Source organism: Balearica regulorum, chromosome 5 (genome assembly GCF_011004875.1).
Source record: "Balearica regulorum gibbericeps isolate bBalReg1 chromosome 5, bBalReg1.pri, whole genome shotgun sequence".
NCBI classification, from domain to species: Eukaryota; Metazoa; Chordata; class Aves; order Gruiformes; family Gruidae; genus Balearica; species Balearica regulorum.
Genome location: NC_046188.1, coordinates 68,704,343 through 68,724,732, shown reverse-complemented (window position 1 = coordinate 68,724,732; position 20,390 = coordinate 68,704,343). Strand labels below are relative to the sequence as shown.

Sequence of the window (20,390 nt, the reverse complement as noted above, 5' to 3'; positions counted from 1 at the left end):
TTACCATTCCCCGGGGTTGTCACTTGCAAAGAAAAAAGCTGGTTATGTACAAGTCTAAAGATTATGTCAGACAGACGCTGCAGTGGTTAGTAACGACCCGGTTCCTTTCTCCCAGGTTCCCAGTACCTCTCCACGATACCCTTCGGTCCACCCTGACAGCCGGCACTGGACCGCTCTTACCTTCGCTGTGCTACATGGGCACATCTCTGTTGTTCAGGTAAGCGGAGGAAACCCCCCCGGTCGGGAATCTTTCCAGGAGACACAGAGGGCCTGAAGCACGGCACTGCGAGCCACATGCTGGGGCGGCACCCTCGCCGTTTCCTGAGCACAGACCTCTCACCAGCAGTTTGGTGGAAGCCTTCTAAAAACCAGTGAAAATTTGCATGTTTTGAAAACGAGGAGAATGCAACTGATACTTTTCTTGGGGAACTGTGAATTGATGAGCTAATTCCTAGCAAGGCTTTCATAACAAAACACAGTATGTTTCCTTATTTTTCTTTGGTTTCAGTATTGGTCCAAGGCTTACCACTTCCAGAACAATGCTGTACAATCATTTCTTTGGTATTAGATAAACTAGTGCTTCAGGTGGAGCAGTTATAGGTAGACTGTTTTCTAACTTTAGATGTTAATTGGTTTATACATTTACATGTGCAAATATTAAGTGTATGCTGATTTCTGCTTTAATGGCAGAATCATCTGTATCATCTGAAGTTACAGCAAATCATCTGTAACTTCCTTTCTAATCCTTGAGAATTGCATGAACAAGACTTAAGCCGTTGTGGGAGTTGAGCCTCTTGCATCCTCCCCGCTCCCTTTTCTGGGGAATTAATGCAGGGGGCAGTGGAATGGGGAGAGGAATTCAAAACGGATCACAGCAGATAGTCAACTGCTGCTGAATTTAATTTACCTTCTGCTCAAAGGGGGGGGGGGGGGGGGGGGAAGATATAAGCAAATGGAGGCTGCACACACACACTCTTTTCGTGTGTGTACATTTGTAAATAATTACAAAGATTAGATTCCACCTGGCAAATTCCCAGGGCAGCCTTCGGTATTACAAAGGTTGGAGAGCCTTAATTTACATGTGAGATAAGAGCACGATTCTCCCAGGAGATGCAGCCAAGTATATCAGATCTCCTGTTGGACTGCATTACCCACAATGTTTGGTTCTTTTATTTTGGTTAAAACTTCTAAAAATGACATACTTTTTTTTCATTTGGCAACTATTACTAAAAGGATGGACGTCAGCTTTTGCTGAAATCAGTGTATAAAATCACCTTTCCGGTTAAGTTCTGCCAAGTGATGCTTGCATGGCATAGCTGGCATCTCGAGAGAGAAACAAAGCAGCCGATGAACCAGCAGTCATGCCCTGCAAAAAGTTTTATACTAAAAATGTGCCTGTGTATGCTGTTTGTGCCAAGGCCAAGGTCATTGCTAATTGGGGATGGCTGAAACTCTTAAATGGTGACAGTTACACGATACAGCCAGCTGGACTCCTACGCGTGGTGGGAGAACCTTGCTGGTGACGCGCACGTGGGCAGGGCTGATCCTCCCTGCGTGGGACAGGAGCAGCACCCACCACTCTGCACCTGCAAGCAGAGCTCTGGGTCCTGCGATGCTGCCTGCCAGCACTACCGGGCCACAAAAGGTCCCTGTCATCTTGTGACCTTCTCCCCTTCATCGGGGGGGGGGGGGGGGGGGGGGGGGGGGGGGATTTCCCTTGCGAGCAGCTCGAGGTCTTCAGTGAAAGCAGGTTCTGCGTGTGGCAAATCGCTGCAGCTGCCAGGGCATCCTTATGCAGCGGCTGAGAGACCAAGAGGTATGTTTGGCCTCCAGGGCTAATTCCCGGGAGGAACCCTGTTTCCTGAGCACAGCATGAAACTAAATAAGATGGACTTCCTGCGCTGAAGAGAAGCTCTGATTGCAGAGCTCCATGGAGCTGGGAAATTACAATTGCAAAACCATGGTCAGAGGAGATTAAAAAACCCAAAACCAAGTAGTTGATGTTCTCCAAGCTGCCAGCTGAGCACCTTTCCAGCATAAACTCACTGTTGAAAGCACAGTTGCGATGGTTCCTTTGTGTGCACCCACTCTTCACCGTGAATCTGCTGGTTCTCCTTTCTAACACGCAGCCTCTTCTGGTTTGTCTTTCTGAATTGCTCTTTTCTCAGCTCCTTGTCTTTCCTGTGTCTCTTGCAGCTGCTCTTGGACGCTGGTGCTCACGTCGAGGGCTCTGCTGTTAACAGTGGAGAAGACAACTATGCTGAGACTCCTCTTCAGCTGGCTTCTGCAGCAGGTAAGCTCAGTGCAGCCTCAGCACGCTCCATCTCTTGCTACCACAGAATAACTGCAACCAATTCACACACGTGTCCGGCGTCCGTGAAATGCGTTGGGAGTCACTTTGCACTGCAATTTAATGCATCGTAGGTGCAGTAAAGATACCAAATGGGGCACAGTGAGCTGGATACTAAGTCGTCAGCGGGTCTTTTTAATTTCTAAAACACCAGTAAGAACCCCGTGTGAGTTGGCAGTGACTAACAGCCGTCGTCATGTGGCAGGAGCCTGATGGGCACTAAATGAGTGTCTGCTTTTGTAACTAGTCCCAACACTTACCTCCTGCCAGCGGCCTCCATGGTAAAGCTGAGTGAAACAACTCCTTTGCACAGGGCACTGTCAAGAAACATAAACCAGCTACTGTCCAGTCTAGGCATGTCATAGATCTAAATAACTTCCAGATGCAAAAATTAACAAGTTTAAATTCAGCCTGGGGAAAAATAACTGCTATATAAAAAAAATTGGTTTATTAATTTGTTAAATACAAGTAAAATTCTGCATTTCTTGAATGAGAAGAGTCATGAGAAGAGTTTAGCATTCTGTGAACAAGTCTGTGCTAGCCTAAAAGTACCTGTTGTTTTTCAACACTTTTCACCTGTTTTTACTTTTTTTTTCCCCTTCATTTCTTTCTGCTTTGTTTTTGTGCATTTATGATGATGAGTCTGTGGCTTGCTCTGCGCCAAGCTTTATTGAAGGGATTAAAAAAATGGCCTCCTCCCCTCCCAATGACAGATACTTATTGTGCTGGGTCTCTTGTCACTACTACATCTAATGAAAGCGGTGGAACGGAGGCCTGCCTGAACGTGGACTGCACCGATATTCTTGTCTGCAGGGTGGTTTTAGGAAGCTGTGGTCAGCAAGTGCAGCATAGAGCAGCTCCCTTCTGGCCTTCTCTGTTATCTGCAGCCACCAACTGATCAGCCGAGACTCTGGCCCTAGTTAAACTGGCTGCATGCATCTCTGCTGGCGTGTATTGAAAGTGCCAGACCAGTTTAATTCTCTTTTCATTCTGCCTCTGGCTAGTTGTGCATTATTAGGTAATTGAAGTGACTCAGTTTCTCTCTCTTGAGCTGTTATGAAGCATAACGCAGGCTTGTAGGATGCTCTCAAAGCCGTAGTTGGCAGCATAAAAGTTGCTGGTACAGTCTGTCCGTTACGAGTCCCATGTCATGTGCTTTCAAAGAGGTAACAGACGTGGAATCATCATTATATTTCTGTCAATTTTTTCCTAGGGAACTACGAGCTGGTCAGCTTACTGCTAAGCAGGGGTGCTGATCCACTCCTGAGTATGCTGGAAGTCAATGGAATGTCTTCGTCGCTTCATGAAGATATGAACTGCTTCAGTCACTCGGCTGCACACGGGCACAGGTAAAGCTCCGTTCGTGGTCAGAACAAACGTTTTTGCCTACGGCCATCACTAGGTATTCCCATGTGACTTTGTATTACGTGTCTTACACCCAGATCCCTGGGGGTGCAGGTCAGAAGATGGTGTTAACACTCTCCTGATAGCAACTATTTTTGAGTGCCACGCAGTTTTTCAGACTGTTCCGGTATAGGCAGTGCCTTTGGAGTGCTTTGGGGAACCAAAAGATTCTTTAAACTGGTAGTTGCTCTCTGTAACATCCCTTTGAGAAAAAAAATATGCAAGACTTTCATTATTCAGCAACTACAACTTTGATTAAAGAAAGGCACAAAATACAACAGAAAGATCTTTGGTTTCTGCTTAGTCTCTTACTTGCTGGTCTCGCTGTGCAGCACTAAGCGAGGAGGAACGGGTTCTAGGACATACGTGAGCAGACTAAGTTCAGCCTGTGGGTAGTTTAAGAGATAGTGGTTCATGTTCTGAGACAGAATCTAATCACATTCAGGTGGCAAAAATAATCTGTGACAGAATTTGCTTGACTGTATCTCTGGTTTTTGGGTGGCCAACCAAGAGGTCAGTCATTACAATGTTGAAAAACCAGCCTGGGCTTTCCAGCCCGGGCTTTCCAGCCCTGTTTTCAGGGTAGTTATTTAGAAATAAGACATTACTTACAAACTCATCCAGAAATCCTTCTGTCCCCAGAAAAAATGTTAGTGTTACAAGCCAATTAAAACAGGCCTGAAACCGCCCACGTAGATGAGCTGAGTGATACCCACAGGGTCTTGCAGCAGAACAGCTGGCCCTGCCAGTAGGGCGTTCAAGCGCAGCTACCTTGCTTGAGCACAGCTGTGTGTTACAGTGGTGCCACACCTGCACCTCCAGGTACTGTGCACATCTGGATACACCACAGAAAATACCCCAAGCTCAAACGAGGCCCAAACTCTGCAAAGCTGGAACGGCCTAATGCAGTTATTTACAGTGTAAAACTACACACACAGTTCTGTTCCCCTCCCACAATCTTCTGCAACATCCAACCATGCAAACGGTGACATTCAAGGTTTGTTCTCCAGTCGGGTAGGGCAGGGTGATCCTAAAGCCCCAAATTAACATTTTTTTTTTTAGTCATACTGAGTGGTGAGGGTGCAAAGAGAGCACCAGCTAGTGGCAATTCAGTGTCACAGCTGAGTGCTGGGGTGGGGAATGTTGCTGCAGATGGCTCCAGCTGGCTGTGGGGACACCAACGATGCGAGCTTTCTAAAGTGGCGGGACACAAACAAAAAAGCCTCTTCCTTGCAGCCTCTGTGTGAAATTCCAAACCAAAAAAATTCTCCCTGGATTTAGTGATGCAGAACTATCTTTCTTTTCTTTTTTTTTTTTTTATGGGTTCTATTCACTGATTCAGGAAGCAAGTCTGACTAAAACAACGTAACAGTTCTTGAAGATGGTCATGTGGGGAATCAGCAAGGGTTCTAACAGACACTCTCTGGTAAATCTTACTTCAGAGCTTAAGATGTAACCACACTCGGGGCTGGCAGAAGGAAGCGTGCTTCTGTGCCGAAGTATAGACTGCAATAAAAACCAGTGTGCCCTAATGCTCTGAAATACGCCCTGGTACCAGTAATGGACAGGAGCATAGTGTCCTTCTTTTGCCCTTGCTACCCGAGCATCAATTTCTAGCACGTGGGATAGGGAAGGACGAGCACTTTAAATGCTGCTCCATCTCTGCCAGCTGTTTTGGGGAAGGAAATTGTTACTTACAAAGCCAGATCCCTAAACCCAAATCACCATAGTCCTGTCCAAATTGTTAATATTTCATTTATTAATAAGCGATATCTCTTCTTCCTCCTCAGGAATGTTCTGCGCAAGCTCCTGACCCAGCCCCAGCAACTGAAGGGGGATGTCCTCTCGCTGGAGGAGATTTTGGCCGAGGGAGTGGAGAGTGACACCTCCAGCCAGGGCAGCTCCAGCGAGGGGCAAGTCAGGCTCTGTAAAACGCGGATGAAGGCTCTGCAGGAGGCCATGTATTACAGTGCCGAGCACGGCTATGTAGACATCACCATGGAGCTCAGGGCGCTTGGTAAGGTGTTTTCTTTAAGCATTGCGCACATTTAAGGTGTGAAAAGCTTTTTCCCTCTGCCCCTTTCACTTGGAGAAGAATCTGTAACCCCAACTGTAAAGCTATCCCCAGCTTATGGGAACTAGCTAAGTTAATTTTTAAAAAAAAAGGTGTTTAAGGCTTCTCAATTTTTTTTCAAATTCCCACTGATCTGGGACATCCCTCACTTCTGGCTGGATCCTCTGTTCCCCAGTATCCAAGGCAAGGGGCCTGTCTCTTCCTTAGATACTCCGACACCTAAAATTCAGTATTAAAGAGGCTGGTCTCAAAACCAAAGCTAACATCAGAGATTAAATGGTTTGAGGTGAAAGAACAGATTTGATCTCAAGGTAGGAAGGAGAAGCTTTGAAGCTTGTGTGTCTAGACTGTTACAGGTAACCAGGAGAAAAGAACTCACCCCATGTTTTGCATAGGGTTAGGTATTCTTGTAAGTTCAGTTCAAATTTATTTTGTAGTTCTGACTAATCATGAAGCTAAATACACAATCGGGAGTCTCTGGTCTTTAACAATCAGCAGAAAGTTCCAACTTACCGTCCTGGTACCAATCCTCTGCTGCTGCAGATAAGTCACTTAATCCGTCAATGACCCAGTTCTGTCATCTTTTAATATCAAGACAAAAATGTATCTGCTATTAGGATGGATGTAAAGATCTACTTCAGTGCTGCTAAGTGTTAGTAAGGAGCAGAACTATCTACTCCAGGTGCTTCAGCAAACCATCATCTTTAACTGTTCATTTTTGCTGTGGCTGCAGGTGTCCCATGGAAGCTCCACGTGTGGATCGAGTCACTGCGGACAACCTTCTACCAGTCTCGTTACTCAGTCGTACAGACCCTCTTACGGGAATTTGTCACCATTAAAGAGGAGGACTATAATGAAGAACTGGTTAATGAAGGGTTGCAGCTCATGTTTGATATCCTCAAAACCAGCAAAGTAATTATTAGTTTTGTAACAGTCTCAAAACCAAGTGTTTGTTTTTTGCTATTGCACAAGGTAGTGCACAAGAACAAGGGAATGCCTCTGTCCGTAATGAGTTGTGGTAGGATGGCATTTATCTAAATCCATGTGCAGCCCACAACCACAGTCCTCACAGTAAAGACAGGCATTTCAACAGCAGTGAAAGCTATTCTGTTAAAGTCCAGTTCAGGAACTGGCTTTTGAAACCGTGGGAATGTTAACAGGAAGAGTTATCAATACAGATCTGGGCACTTCAGGTTCTCTCAGTAGTATCTTCTAGGAGTTTTCCACACACTGCTTTTCTTCAGCAACATTTTCCTTCTGCTTTTTTCTTTTATTTAAAGGGTGACTGTTTTTTTCCTTGCTTTTCAAGGCCTATCTAGAACAGATTTGACTCATGGTGTATAGTTTAGCTGTCCCATTTTGCAGATAAGTTCACCCAGTCTCTACCATGTTCTTGTTGGGAGGGGGACACCTGCCTTCTGATGGGAGATGGGACACATTTGAGATGCGTAGACAGGGGACGCTGAGAAGCATGTACAGCTCTTGGTACCCCTGTAATTGGCCACTGCAGCATACATTGAACTATCCTTTAAATTAAAAGCAAGAGATTTAACCGCTTAACTAGAACCAATTGCAAACTAGGAACTGGAACTTGGTACCTGACAATAACTGATAGCGTTAATCAGATCTTGCTGAGAACATGCCCGAGGGCTTTACCCGTAACAGAGGAGGGGCAGGGTGAGCTTTTGCTGATGGACTCTTTTACGGTGGCCCGTAAACTGTTGCTGAGAGCATTCTGTCAGAGCATACGTGTTCAGATCACGCGCTCGTCCCTCTGTTCAGAGGTTATTCTTGTAGGGTGCAGTTGCTATAATCCTCGAGTGAACTGTTACACCATGTGTCTCAAACCTGCTCAATACCAAGTGCCGGCTGATGATACCTGTTCTGTCCTCCTTACAGAATGATTCGATCAATCAGCAGCTTGCCTCCATCTTCACCCACTGCTACGGCAGCAGTCCGATACCCAGCATTCCTGAAATCCGAAAGACGCTGCCAGCGCGGCTAGGTATGATGCTCACCTAAACAGTGACGTTCTTGTGATTTATTTTTTTTTAAAGCATCCACAGTTTCAAAAAAAACCTCACCGTCTTTTTTTTGTCTTACCCTAACAGATCCTCACTTTCTAAACAATAAAGAAATGTCTGATGTAACTTTCTTAGTAGAAGGAAAGCTATTTTATGCACACAAAGTCCTGCTGGTTACTGCCTCTAACAGGTGAGTCGCTCTTCATAGCCAAGCATTGAAGGGAGGTTTGGCCCTTTAGTCTCCATTTGTGTGACTAGCTCTTGCTCCTTCATTGCAGCGAGGCATCAGCTAAGGACACAGATTACAGACCATCTCTGCAGGGCTAAGCCACATCTTCCTTCCCATTCCCCCTCTCAGAGTTTGCTCGCTAGACCTATGCTTGCTCCAGACTTCCTGGAAGTCTCACCCCTGACCCGATACACTTGCAGTTAATTCACCTCTTTCCCTGTTCTTCACATAGTAACAGTGTTTTGCAACTATTCCAGGATGGGATTGGATCAGACCCAAGCGATTTCCAGGTTAAGTTGTCCTTGAATTGTCATTAAATTGAAAGAAATGTTTCAATTGTCAACTTGCAAACAAGAACAAGGAAAGATCTTTATTTTCCCCTTACTTAGGCTGTTTGTCAATAGGTCACGAGTACTTGACGCACTAATACAGAACTCTGTTAAAACCATTCTCAGGTTTAAGACACTGATGACCAATAAAACAGAACATGACGGCCATGGCAGCAAGACCGTTGAAATCAGCGATATGAAATACAATATTTTCAAGGTAAGTAGCTTACTCTACCTTTTCTTTATTTTTTTCATCTTCTTACATACTTGGAAGCTAAGACTAAGCCAAGGCTTAAGATCATAGGTAATTTGCAAGTAGAGATGGAGTTCATTTCACACATAATACACACCTGTATTTCAGGGGTATTCTGATCTTTGTCCAAACTTTCCAGCTTTCTACCTTAGAACAGAAACCTCCAGCTGCTATTCTTTTCTTGGAGAAACTAGTCTTCTGCTGGAAGTAGTTTTATACTTTTGAAGGCACCATTTTCAGGCTGTGCTAAGCAAAAAGTAAACTTATTTACAGCAGGTGGACTGCTGACAGTAACTCAAATAAGATTACCAGAAATCAATGGTGTCCCTTTCAAGAAAGGCTCAAAATTGAGAATTGCACTTTGCTTTTAGGACATTTCCAGGTTTAATGGACCTAAGGGAGGTTCATTTGTGATGGAGACACAGTAGGTTACTTAACGCACACCCAAGGAAAAAACCAGATCAGTGAAATGTGACAGTAAAGTTATTCCAGCTTTCCAAGATCTGCATTTCAGATTTGGAGGAAAGGTACAGAACAGGGAAATCCAAAGTGCAGAATGGGTTGTGTAACTGTTTCACTACAGGGTTGAGGCTTTTCCTTTTTTTCTAAGCTAATAAGACAAGCAAAGCTGTTGGTCAGCAGTGCTGTCATCTCACGTAGAGGGAACGGAGTTGACCACAAGAACATCATTGTTCTACTTGAAAGAGGCTGTACAAGTTTTGTGTTGGATAGATGACAGCCAAATTTTGCAGCTCAGGCCAGGACAGATAAAAGAAAATGTAGTTGAGTGTATTGAAACAAGCCTCACTAGAAACCTTTTGATGTAAAAAGGTTGTTAAACTTATGTTTCACTGGAGAGAGCAACAAATCAAAAAGAATTAAAACAGTGAAATACTTCACAGAATTAAACAATTTGGTGGTAAATAAAATCAGGCGAGTTAAGGAGATGATGGCATCCTACAGCCATCTCAGTTAAAGTGCACAGTGAATGCTGAGCCACCAGAGATCTGTGCTCTGCTGGAAACCAGCTTTGCTCCCCTGTAATTCCACAATACAAATAATGCAATGTTAAAAGTAGAAGCTTAGTTTTGTTACCACTACTGTTAGAAAAGGAGAGCACAGCCTGCAGTCCCCACACCTGCTCACCCAGGACACTGGACTGGCTTCTCTTTCCAGCACCAAATCTAGTTGTTCCTGAGCGGAGACAGCGCTGGTTTCGGTGGGGGCGTGCGCATGTAGATCAAAGAGCAGAAGCTGCCTCCTGCTTTCCCTGCAAACAATTAGGCCTTTTCCTCTGGCCCTGATGAGGGGGCTGGAAGCTGATTAGAAGCACAGCAGGGGAGGTGAGTGGCTGGGAGGTCCCCCAGACACACACATGCTCATGGCGTGGCACTTTGAGTGCTCCAGCTAGCTGGCAGCTCTGCGTGCGACCAGCCTGCGAGGCTTTACAAAACTGGATCTAAAGAACCGTTTTACAAGGACATTTGTGTTGCTCAGAGACACACTGTCACCCTCAGCCTGAAATCCTCACCAGGGCCCTTTTCAGAGCCCAAGGAAGAAAAGAATATTAGAAAGCATCAGATTTGCAACACTAGACAGAAAAAGCCAACAGCAGAGGCGAGAGCCAGCAGACCACGCGATTCCCGTCTGCTCAGGAAGGGGAGCACAGCCACTTGCAGCCCCTTGTGACTTCAGTGATAACAGCTTCAGGCCTGGCCTTCTTCCCATTTCAGATGCTGATGCAGTATTTATACTATGGAGGAACAGAATCTATGGAAATTCCCACCACTGACATCTTAGAGGTGAGAGTGTTTCCTTCTAAGTCTCGCCAAGTGCACTGGGGCGTAAACAGAGCTTGAAAGGCAAAATCTGGGAGCCAACGGCAAGCCGCCAATCCAGGAGTATACTTACTGCTTTGAAACGAGCTTAAAGTTTCAAAACACCATTGCTTGGAAATAAGAACCACCAATTATGTTTTGTTATGTCCATGGGATGCTGGGGAGGGGAAATCACTGCAGTGCTTTGGTACCCAGGGCTGGGTGGAAGCCTCCTTCGCACCACGTCCTCCCTGTCCTGGGAGGAGGAAGCAGGGGTGCTGTGCTTTTGGCGGGGCACGGGAAAGGTGCGGCTGATGCAGCAGCTCGGGTTCAGCAGGCCAAACGCCCCGGGGCTGGAGATGTAGAGAAACGACCGATTTCAAGCTGAACCTTCTGCAGAGCAGCTGATGGTACCGCAAATGTTGGACTAAGAGCACTCCCATTACAAATAGGTCCTTTTACAATAACGCTGCTTAGTTGCACGTGGTCTGGTGAAATTAAAGCTAAAGACTACACACAACTATATTTTTTCTGAGGAGGGGGAAAGGGGGCTTTGAGCAGCCAGAGCTCATACGTCATGGTGACAGAAGGTTGCACAAACGCACTTCCTGCAGGAGGAGCAAGCCTGTGCTAAGGGGTAAATCTGTGTGTCGCTTTAGCTAGGCATCGAGTGGCCTTTCTGCTCTCTGTGGGAGATTATTCAGAGAGGAAATCATCAGCTCTGGCTATTTCCCTTCCCTAAAAGCCTTTCAAGGCTCATGATCTCAAGTACCTTCTCTCTTGTCCTGATAGCTGCTGTCCGCTGCCAGCCTTTTTCAACTGGATGGCCTCCAGAGACACTGTGAAATCCTCTGTGCCCAGACGATCAGCATGGAGAACTCTGTTAACATCTATAAATATGCAAAGGTATATGCCACACTGCCGTATTTAAGAATCACAACGAAACAGCACATGCGCTTTCTGCCGTCTCCTTTTGGTAATTAAATACAACAAGCACAGAGCAGGCACCTGCTACGCTGGTAACTCTACCCCACCTGCCACTGAGAGGGAGATGGCGTAGTCGAGTTCCAGTCTGTAAAGCCCTGCGCAGCCCTGCTATGTTTTCTGTCTAAAGCAATCATGTACAAAATTGATGCAAGATCCCTGCCGAGCAGGGGAGAGGCATCTTAGCAGGGTGATACAGCAACATCAGCAAAGCCCAAGAGATTCAAATCCTCAGAGCAGCAGGGGCAATTGATCATAGCGCAGCAACTAAGTAAACCCTTTCCTAGCACTCCTGCTGCTAAAATACATTCTTTACGGCTCCAGAACTAGCAGAAACTCTGTGGTGTGACATAGATATTCACCTGTATAGCAAATAACCCACATTATCAATAAAATCATGGAGAAATACTGGCATTCCTGGAAGTTCGCAGGGTCAGATGCCTTAAAGACAAGCAGGGAAACTACACAAAGGGCTGATAATGCTGTGCGTGTTTATGGTGTGTGTAGTGACGCACCGATCCTTTTCCATTCCTGACTCTCACACTGGGCTGCTTTTTTCCATGCAACTCAGGCTGGTTTCTCACAGGACCTAAAGTTTAACAGTATGCAATGGTGGAGAGGGGGAAGGGAGCATTCCCTGCTGGTCTTTAATATTTTTTCTTACATTACTATTTGCACAAAGTTCCCAGAAATGGGGCGATGTGTGCACAGTGCTTCTTAACACTGAACCTGAGTTTCATTGTTCTCCTATTACTGAGCTTTCCACAGTGGTCCTGAAGCAAAGGGAACCACATCACAGCCAGAAATCCACCTAACCTGGTTTACAAGTGCAACATCCCTCTTTTCCTACATTCAGCTCCTTTTCCTAGGAGTTAGGCTCACATCCTACAAACCATATTTACTTACTGCCGCGAGCTGTGCGTGCCATCTGGCAGCGCAGCATTTTGGGCTGTGGCACATTGAGCTCCCCGCTTGCGCAGCTAAACAGGTATCTTGGCCACTTCATCGGCCAGCTGCTCTGCTCCTTTAAGAGGAAGGGACTGGAGTGCAGGCCAGCGGCTCTGCCAACTGCAGGCCATCAGGGGAAGGAATTAAAAAAAAAAAAAAAAAAAAAAGCTTGAATGCCTCCCTGCTCACACTGTGCCTGCAAAAAGCACCAAAAGAAATTATCAACCATCACCGGTCCTACCTTCAGAGCTTTTCCACTGTTATTACTGGCCTTTGTCTGTCTTAGAAAACATTAGTGGGAAAAGCATTAGAAATGAGAGGCTCAGGCATGTCCTTTAGGTCTGTGACATACAGAAAAGGCTAATTGATCTTCCTCACTCCTGCAGATTCACAACGCACCTGAACTCGCCTCTTTTTGCGAAGGCTTCTTCCTCAAACACATGAGCTCTCTCCTAGAACAGGACTCATTCAAACAGCTCATCTACAGCAGGAACAGCAAAGTGCAAGGCCTGGACCCTCTGCGGGACTTGCAGACAGCCCTGGCCGGCCGCCTGCACTCTGTGTACGTCACCTCCAGGGTGTGAAGCAGGAACACTGGTTCAAACCGCACGAGGACGCGTCATCAGGCAAAGCTGCGGCTTTCCTTTTTGCCTTCCGGATCTTGCTGAAAGTCCCCCACCACAAACGTCCCCAGAAAAGGGTGCTGTGCCTCGGCCTGCTGACGGAGGGGAGCTGGCTTCTCTGTGCTACTACTGTCACAGAAACACTGTCACAGCGCAAACAGGAACCGAGGATGCAAGTGAAGAACCTGAACCCAAGAGAAGATCAACGCTACCGTTTCAACAAGCATAATGCAGGGCTGTAGAGAAGTGAGGCAATTTACCTAGACCCAACACCTCATATGTAGTCCTAAGTGTCTGTCTGCACACCGTAACGGCCACCTAGTCTATATGCATAGATGTTTTACTTGTAAAAACACAGCACAGAAGGAGTTTTGTAATCCTACGGCCCACTGCCCACTCAACGAGTCACCTGTCTGAACACAAAGGCTGGTGTACACAAACTACTTTGCTGTAGTAATAAACACCAGTGTGTGTACATGTCAAGGGACTTGGCCATCAATGTTCCCCCAAACTGTTTGCACCTTGAGAGAGAGAGAGATAATTTTGTAGATGTTCAAAGCTGAGTAGAAACTAATGCTAACTCTGAAATTGCTCACTCTTTAAACCTAATATGAAGAACCAGAGCTGGGGCAGGGAGGGGAGAATTGGGTTTTTTTGTATTTTTTAATACGGTTTCACTGTGCTAGTTGTTAATCTGGATCCATTTTGAGGAGGGAAGAGATGACTGTCTACCCTTTCACTATCAAGGTTTGATAGTCCCAATCATTTTCACCTCAAAAACCTGTTTGCAAATGTTATCTGTGAGACCCGACACCATAAACAACGCTTTCTAAGAGACTCAGGTGTAGTAGGAGCTAGCACAATGCTGAAAAACTATCCAATAGCATAAATAGCAATAAAAGTCTCCCCAAGACCCTGAGGAACGTACAGCTCAATGGTTTGTTCTCTTTCTGGAGCTCTGAGCTCTAGTCTCCACTTCCACAGCCCCATCTGTGGAATGATGTTTCCACACACCCGCTACCCAAGGGAACCGGGCACACCTGGCTGGTTCCCAGAGGCAGGCTGCTGTCTGGCATTTTGCAGATGCTTTTGTGTGTGTGGTTTTTTTAAATTTTAAATAATCCCAACCGTAGGAAGGCAGTTAGTTGTGTAAAAACACAGACCTTGCCCTTACCAACAGCTTTAAGGAAAGACCTTCAGCTATTCCCACTGATCTTTGTTTGCACCCCTGCAAAAGCATGTGCTGAGACGCTTTCATTCGTTATAGGTGGGTGAAGGCGTTTTCAGTGGACAACTACTGCTTCTTAGAAATTCAACAACTAATAATTATTGTAACTAAACACACTGGAAGAAGGAGGCTCAGCTGGGCCCAAGCTCCAAAGCACACCATGGACCTGATTTAGGTAAATGAAGGGAAGGAGAACAAACTCCAGCATCTCCCAACAACTCCACCAAACTCTGGCATTGCCTCATTCCTAAAGGATTTACACGAGATGCAAACCACGTGCAAGGACAAGAATGATTAGTCAGCGCTCAGTAAGGCGACAGACAAGTCGGTCAGGGCACACTCCAATTCCTGTCTGAGGTACACATCCACTTCTGGAGATCACCAGCTTCAATAACCCTATTTATTATCAGAAAGCCATACAGGTGTTTCAAAAATTATCACTGCTCTACCTGAAAAATGCCACAAACGGCTTTATCTTGGAAAGTATTTTCAAGTAGCTGCTCCAGCGATCTGTACAAATACGTAGGTCCTCTTTTGTTGCTGTAATATTACAATGCTTTGTTAATTGTACATTAATGTTGTCATTTATGTAAATGTACCAGGATTTTATTAACAACGTAATTTTAAAATAGACAGCTGTTGTTATTTATTCTGCTCTTCTAACAAGAAAAAAACCATATTTAAAGACACTTCTGTGGGAAAGGCCATTGCAGTTTTGGTATATATACCTAGTTTGATGCTTTAAAACCAGGGATCAAGAGGTATTCAGTTCCGCTTCCTGGACTCAAACATTTTTTGAAGTAGTAAGTTTAAGTTGTATTTTTCCCTAGCTGAAGGTTTACCTGCTTTTCATTGAGAAGCAGCAGATAGCTGGCAGTGTCTAAGAAAACTCCTAATTCTAGGATTCTTCTCTGCAGCAAGAGAGACAGTGAGGGTTAAAGCAACTATTAACCTGGAGGGGTGCAAGCAGTTGCCCAGGGCCCCAAAAGGCTGAAATGGGGTGGCTGGGGCTTCCCTGCGGCAGTGCTGGGATTCCCGTTAGCAAAGAGCACTGAAGGACACACTGACAGCCACACAACAGGACAGGAACCAAGGGCATTCACTCCTCTAGAGGTTTAAGAGCAAGAATTTGACCCAGAACTTGTCTTATTTTTATTTCTCTCCCCTAAATTTATTTGGGGATAACGGCTGAGCTGTAACTCTGGATTTGGTGCTACCTCTACAGGACTCAGACACTTCCTTAGGACACCAAGCACATGTCAGAGGAAACCTTTAACACAGCCAGAACCTGTACTTGGCTCTGAGAATCTCTTCGTAATTGTTTCTTTCCTTGAATTTCCCACCACACACCTACACAAAGGGCACTGTGTATCCCTCTGGTGTAGCCAGACTTGAAATCCAGGTCTATAATAAATTACCATCACAGCATTTCTTAGCATTTGAGTTACATGATCTAAGAAGAGTCTGCTGGGAATGACGCATGAGGGGTGCTTTTTCTTGTCTTGTGCCATTACACCAGCACACTTGGAAACCCACCCCTGCCAACACGTTCTCAACAGTCATGGAATACAAACAAATCCCTAAAATTCCCTTCAGAGCACTTTAACAAGTAGATTAAATAGAAATTTCTTATGAAACTGGTTGCATACCACCTCTATTTTCTACTGTGCTGCACTGGGAGTCCTAGAAAATAACATAGCAGAGTTTGTCCAGCTTTAGGGAAGCACAAACTTTGCTGGCCATAATGACATCATTTTGTGGAGCAGAGGAAATAAACAGAGCTCACACATCTGCCTGAACACACTTGATGACTTTCAGACTAAAATAAAACCTTTTTGTTTATAATAAGCCTTTGCACAGCAGGCAAGCGCTGGCTAATGCAGCACCGCTACTAACTGGCCCTTTGCCCTCACCAAATGCTGCCCAAGCAACCAGACGTTGTTTCCTGCACCTGCCGTAACAGGGACGGCCACAGAGACACAAGAGGAAAAACTAAGAGGAGAGTGGCGACTCCCCTGAGGAAGAGGGGCAGCAAGCTGCTGTCACCACTGCCTGTGGTGGAGGAGAAGACTCGGGAGCTAAATTTGCCTCCCCAAAGAGCAGGTTTGAGTGCAAGGGCTCCGTTCCCCCACAGCAGAGAGACTAACGCACTCAGCACTCAAGCAAAAGAGAAGCAGAAATAAAGGGTTTTGCCTTATGATGAAAAATCAGAGCACAGCAGGGAAAAAGGCTTTGCTAGCAGCAGCACAGACTGGCCCAGCCCCAGGGCTGGAGTCACTGCAGTGCTGTCCATTTTCCTACTATGTGTAACTAAAAAACAAACCGGGCAGTTCACAATGGCTCGGCTGCAGTACTACCCTCATTCACAGGGCAATCAAAGCTCGTTGCTTCACACATGCAGCTTACTAGACCAAGCACGGGATTTCACCCGGCGCTCCTGCCTCTGCATTTGGCTTGGGCAGGAGAAGGCTGCCTGTGTCCCTCACCACCAGCCTTCACGCGCCTGCTAACAGAACACAGCCGTTGGAAAACGCACGCCACAAGATCCGTAGAGTTTTGGGCCCTTACCAAGAGACAGGCTCGTGATTCAGAGACTACATAGGGCAGGAGTAGTGACAGAGTCAAACAAAAATCCAGCTGTGGAAGGAAAAAAAAAAAAAAAAAGACTCCCAAAGGAATACCATGCTGGCCAAATGGAAAAGACATAACTTCCTCCTGCCCCTTCTACGCCTTGCCCTTATCCAGTACACCAACCTTCGCTTTCCATGCAGCTGTGGGAGGCAAGACCCCTCCTGAAAGTACAGCCAGCTCACAGCAGCAGGGAAGATCCTCAGCTTCACTGGTTTTACTTCCTCCCAGATAGCTCGCAGAGGTCAGCTCACTCCAGCTGTCAAAATAGCTCACGGGTCTCTAAGCAAGCAGGATGATTCCACTGACAACTAGGTCACATCTACCCACCACCTGCAGAGAGCTGCTCAGCTATACGTGGCTTTCCCATTTTCCTCCAATTAGCCACAGTACTCCATCACTGCAGGGAAACGAGCTCACTTGGGCACAGGAGAGGAGAGAGCAAGCCTGCAGCAACGTGAGAGAGCAGTGATCCAGGGAGCACCAAAAAAAGGCCATAAACTGACCTTGTCGGTTTAAAACTGGGCCCCAGACACTAATGCATGTGGTTACTGGGTTGTGCAAAGACCTGTCCCCCTGACAGGAGAGGAGGAGGCAGAGACACAGCTGAGCCAGCTTTGCCTGTGGTTCAGTGCACGTGCTGCAATTAGCAGTACACCAGCTCCTTCAAGCATTCACAGCCCCATCTGCAGGGGATCTGGGTACAGAAACACCTACTCTAGTCAGAGGGAAAACCCAACCAAACCAACCTAATCCTAAAATTCAAAGATACAGAACTCACTCTCTTCTCAGCTCCTACGTTGCATGGCATCTTTATTGCACTGCTGGCTACAGAAAGACATGCATTCTTGCTTTGCTGTTGGATTGCGTTCAACTAGCCCTTACTCTAGCTGGAATTTTAACTCAGCTTGACTGATGGAAAGCACAGACAGAGGAAAATGTGGTTTGACTAGACTTGTTAAAAAATAAAAATAAAAATCCACATCTCACTTATTTTAGTATCTGAGGGCTTTTTTCCACTTCGCTGTTCAAAGAGCCATAGACAGGCAGAGGAATCCAAAAAGCTGCCAGGAATCATAAAATGTACACGGAAAACCTGAAAAAGAATGGTTCAACTGAATAGACACGTTTTCTGTAGAAATACCAGAATTCCCCTTAAGTACAACTCCCACTCAGAAATGGAGGGGGACACATGCAGCTCAAATCCTCCAAGCCTCTTACAACACCTACAGGACACCCAGTTCAGAGACAACAGAGCAAGAATTACTACAGCATATAGAAAGGAGCGGAGGCAGCTCTAGAAAGATCTCAGCTCAATCGTAAAATTCTTATCTGCTTGAAGAATCCAGTTTAATTTTGCCGACTATCTTCCACCTTGATTTACAGACAATTTACAAGAAGTCTTGCTGGACTATAGGTATTTTCATAGATCAGCCGGTCGTCATGAATGCTTCCAATGTACTTTCCCCAAGACAGCATCAGTAAGTCAGGCATCAAAGTTTTATGAGTGCTGCCCGCTAGCACAAGACCATATTTCCTGAAACGACCAGAAACCTCAGTCTGACTTAAGGCTCACAGAGCAACAGCTTCATCACAGCCACGCGCAGGTCACAGCCCTGGCACAGCCCCAGCAGAAGCAGAGGACAAGTCAAATTCATGCACTGTTTCACAGCTATTTAGCATGGCTTTATAAATAAACAGAAACTTTGACATATTTTTCATGGAAATCCAAACTTTTTTTTTTAACTTCTTGGCCATTTGATCCTTAAAAAACACAAATCAATTTCTGAGCCCTAACAGCACATGGGTGTTCTATAATAAAACTTCTCTTAAACCTTAGTTTTGAACCTATTAGTAGAACTCGAGTTTAACAGCCCTCCTGAGATACGCATTGTAATTTGCACCACTTCTACATTTTAAGGACATTCAATTAGCATTTTCTTAGCACGAGAAGCAACGTGCAATAAAAAAAGCACCTTCTGATATTGTCACCTACTAGTATGACCCAGACCATGTAAAGCATTACCACCTGGGTGAACAAATCCAGCAATCTGCATAGGTTAGAGAATCCAAAATAATTAGTGCTGCTTTATTAGCGCAGTTTCAACACACTTTAAAAGGACTCTAAAAGTGTTTAAAGCTTTGACTTGCAGCCTGTTAAACCACAGCTGAGTCTCACCAAGCAGAGCATAGAGTGGGCAAGCCAACAATACACAGCCCGTGACCATTTGATACCAGTTCCTTACCCGACCACTACTTCAAGCACACCTTTGTTGCCCCTTCCTCAGGTGGCTGAAGGACGTGACCAGCTCAGGAGAATCCATAAAAAACATTTACTACAATAACTGTCCCTCAGACAAAGTGACCAAGAGGTTTCTCAATTGAGCTAAGCAAGACATCAGAAAACCAGAGTCCTGCAGGTATCCAGGGAAATGTGGTTTTGAAGCTGCAGAGCCCTTGGGCTGGAGAACAGCCTCCAGGCCCAGCCACACCACTCCTGTTTGTCAGAACTACTCTCCCCTCGCCTGACCGGGGAGCTGCAGCCCCCAGCCCCAGCCTGCTGTAACACCCCATGCAGTACAACTTGGTTCCTTGTCTCAAGTCAGGCACAGAGAGCACCCCAACAGACCCCATCCCCCAAAGCAAGGGGCTGTAGCTCTTCACCCCTCTCCCAGCAGGGTCACCACTTGTTATTTTTAACAAAAACAACAGCAAAACCAGAGAGAATTCACACTCACCTTTTCTCCTGAGAACTTTCCAGGCAGCTGTGAAGAGCCTCACGCTTCTCACCATCCATGTCTGCTCCTTTCACAACTGCTTTAGAGCTGGTTCAGGGCAGCCAGCCACCACCTCATCTCTGCAGGCTGCCATTGCTGCTCTTTCACACAGCTGGGTGATAATGTGACCCCTCGTCAAGCCGTTATGGGCTGCAGCTCTCCCCTCCCAAGGCTCAGCTGCAGCCACTGAGGGGGATGCACCAGCTGTGTATCAGCTGTAGGTGAGTCTCTCTGTTCCAAACCTCTAGGGCACGAAGGCGGAACAAGACAATGCACCAGGGCATTCAGGTTTGGGACAGGGACATTCTAAGTCAAAGGTTTGCCCTGGTTTTGAAGCCTCTGGAGTCTGACAGGCAGCAGACCTCGAGTACTGCGGTCACAGAAAGTCCCAGCTCCAGACTGGTACATACTTATTGCCAGTAGCAGAGCTGGAGAGAGTTCAGGGCCTTGCCTGCTCAGCTGCCGCCAAGCTCAAAGAGATCACCAAGGCCGGTGTCAGTACGATAGTGCTGATTTCCTGGTCACCTTAACACCACACGTTCCGCCAAAGCCAAGCAGCAGCTCTAGGTCAGCAGAGAGAGAGAACGGCCAAAGCAGCTTCCCCAGCACCTGTTCATCACGCTACCCTGCTTGAAAACTAGGAAATGTAAATTGCTGAGCTGTGGGAATGCTGAGATCTTGTAAGCAAGTGTGAATGGACAAGAGCAGCCTTTATTACAGCG

At 46.1% G+C, this 20,390-nt stretch overlaps 1 protein-coding gene across 3 annotated transcripts in view; it reads left to right on the top strand.

Annotated features, from left to right (window-relative positions):
• The window catches only part of ABTB2 (ankyrin repeat and BTB domain containing 2), a 158,930-nt gene extending 144,036 nt beyond the window's left edge, over positions 1-14,894 (top strand). For 2 of the 3 annotated variants that reach the window (XM_075755431.1, XM_075755430.1), the window contains 11 exons: positions 116-217; positions 2,197-2,293; positions 3,564-3,699; positions 5,545-5,771; positions 6,562-6,740; positions 7,728-7,833; positions 7,940-8,042; positions 8,537-8,627; positions 10,397-10,465; positions 11,273-11,386; positions 12,799-13,518. In XM_075755431.1, the coding sequence (XP_075611546.1) occupies positions 116-217; positions 2,197-2,293; positions 3,564-3,699; positions 5,545-5,771; positions 6,562-6,740; positions 7,728-7,833; positions 7,940-8,042; positions 8,537-8,627; positions 10,397-10,465; positions 11,273-11,386; positions 12,799-12,996 (1,422 nt within the window). In that variant the 3' untranslated portion in view covers positions 12,997-13,518. Of the gene's footprint in view, positions 1-115; positions 218-2,196; positions 2,294-3,563; positions 3,700-5,544; positions 5,772-6,561; positions 6,741-7,727; positions 7,834-7,939; positions 8,043-8,536; positions 8,628-10,396; positions 10,466-11,272; positions 11,387-12,798 lie in introns of all 3 variants that reach the window. The other variant, XM_075755429.1, reaches the window with a different exon arrangement.
• The last annotated feature ends 5,496 nt before the right edge of the window (positions 14,895-20,390 follow it).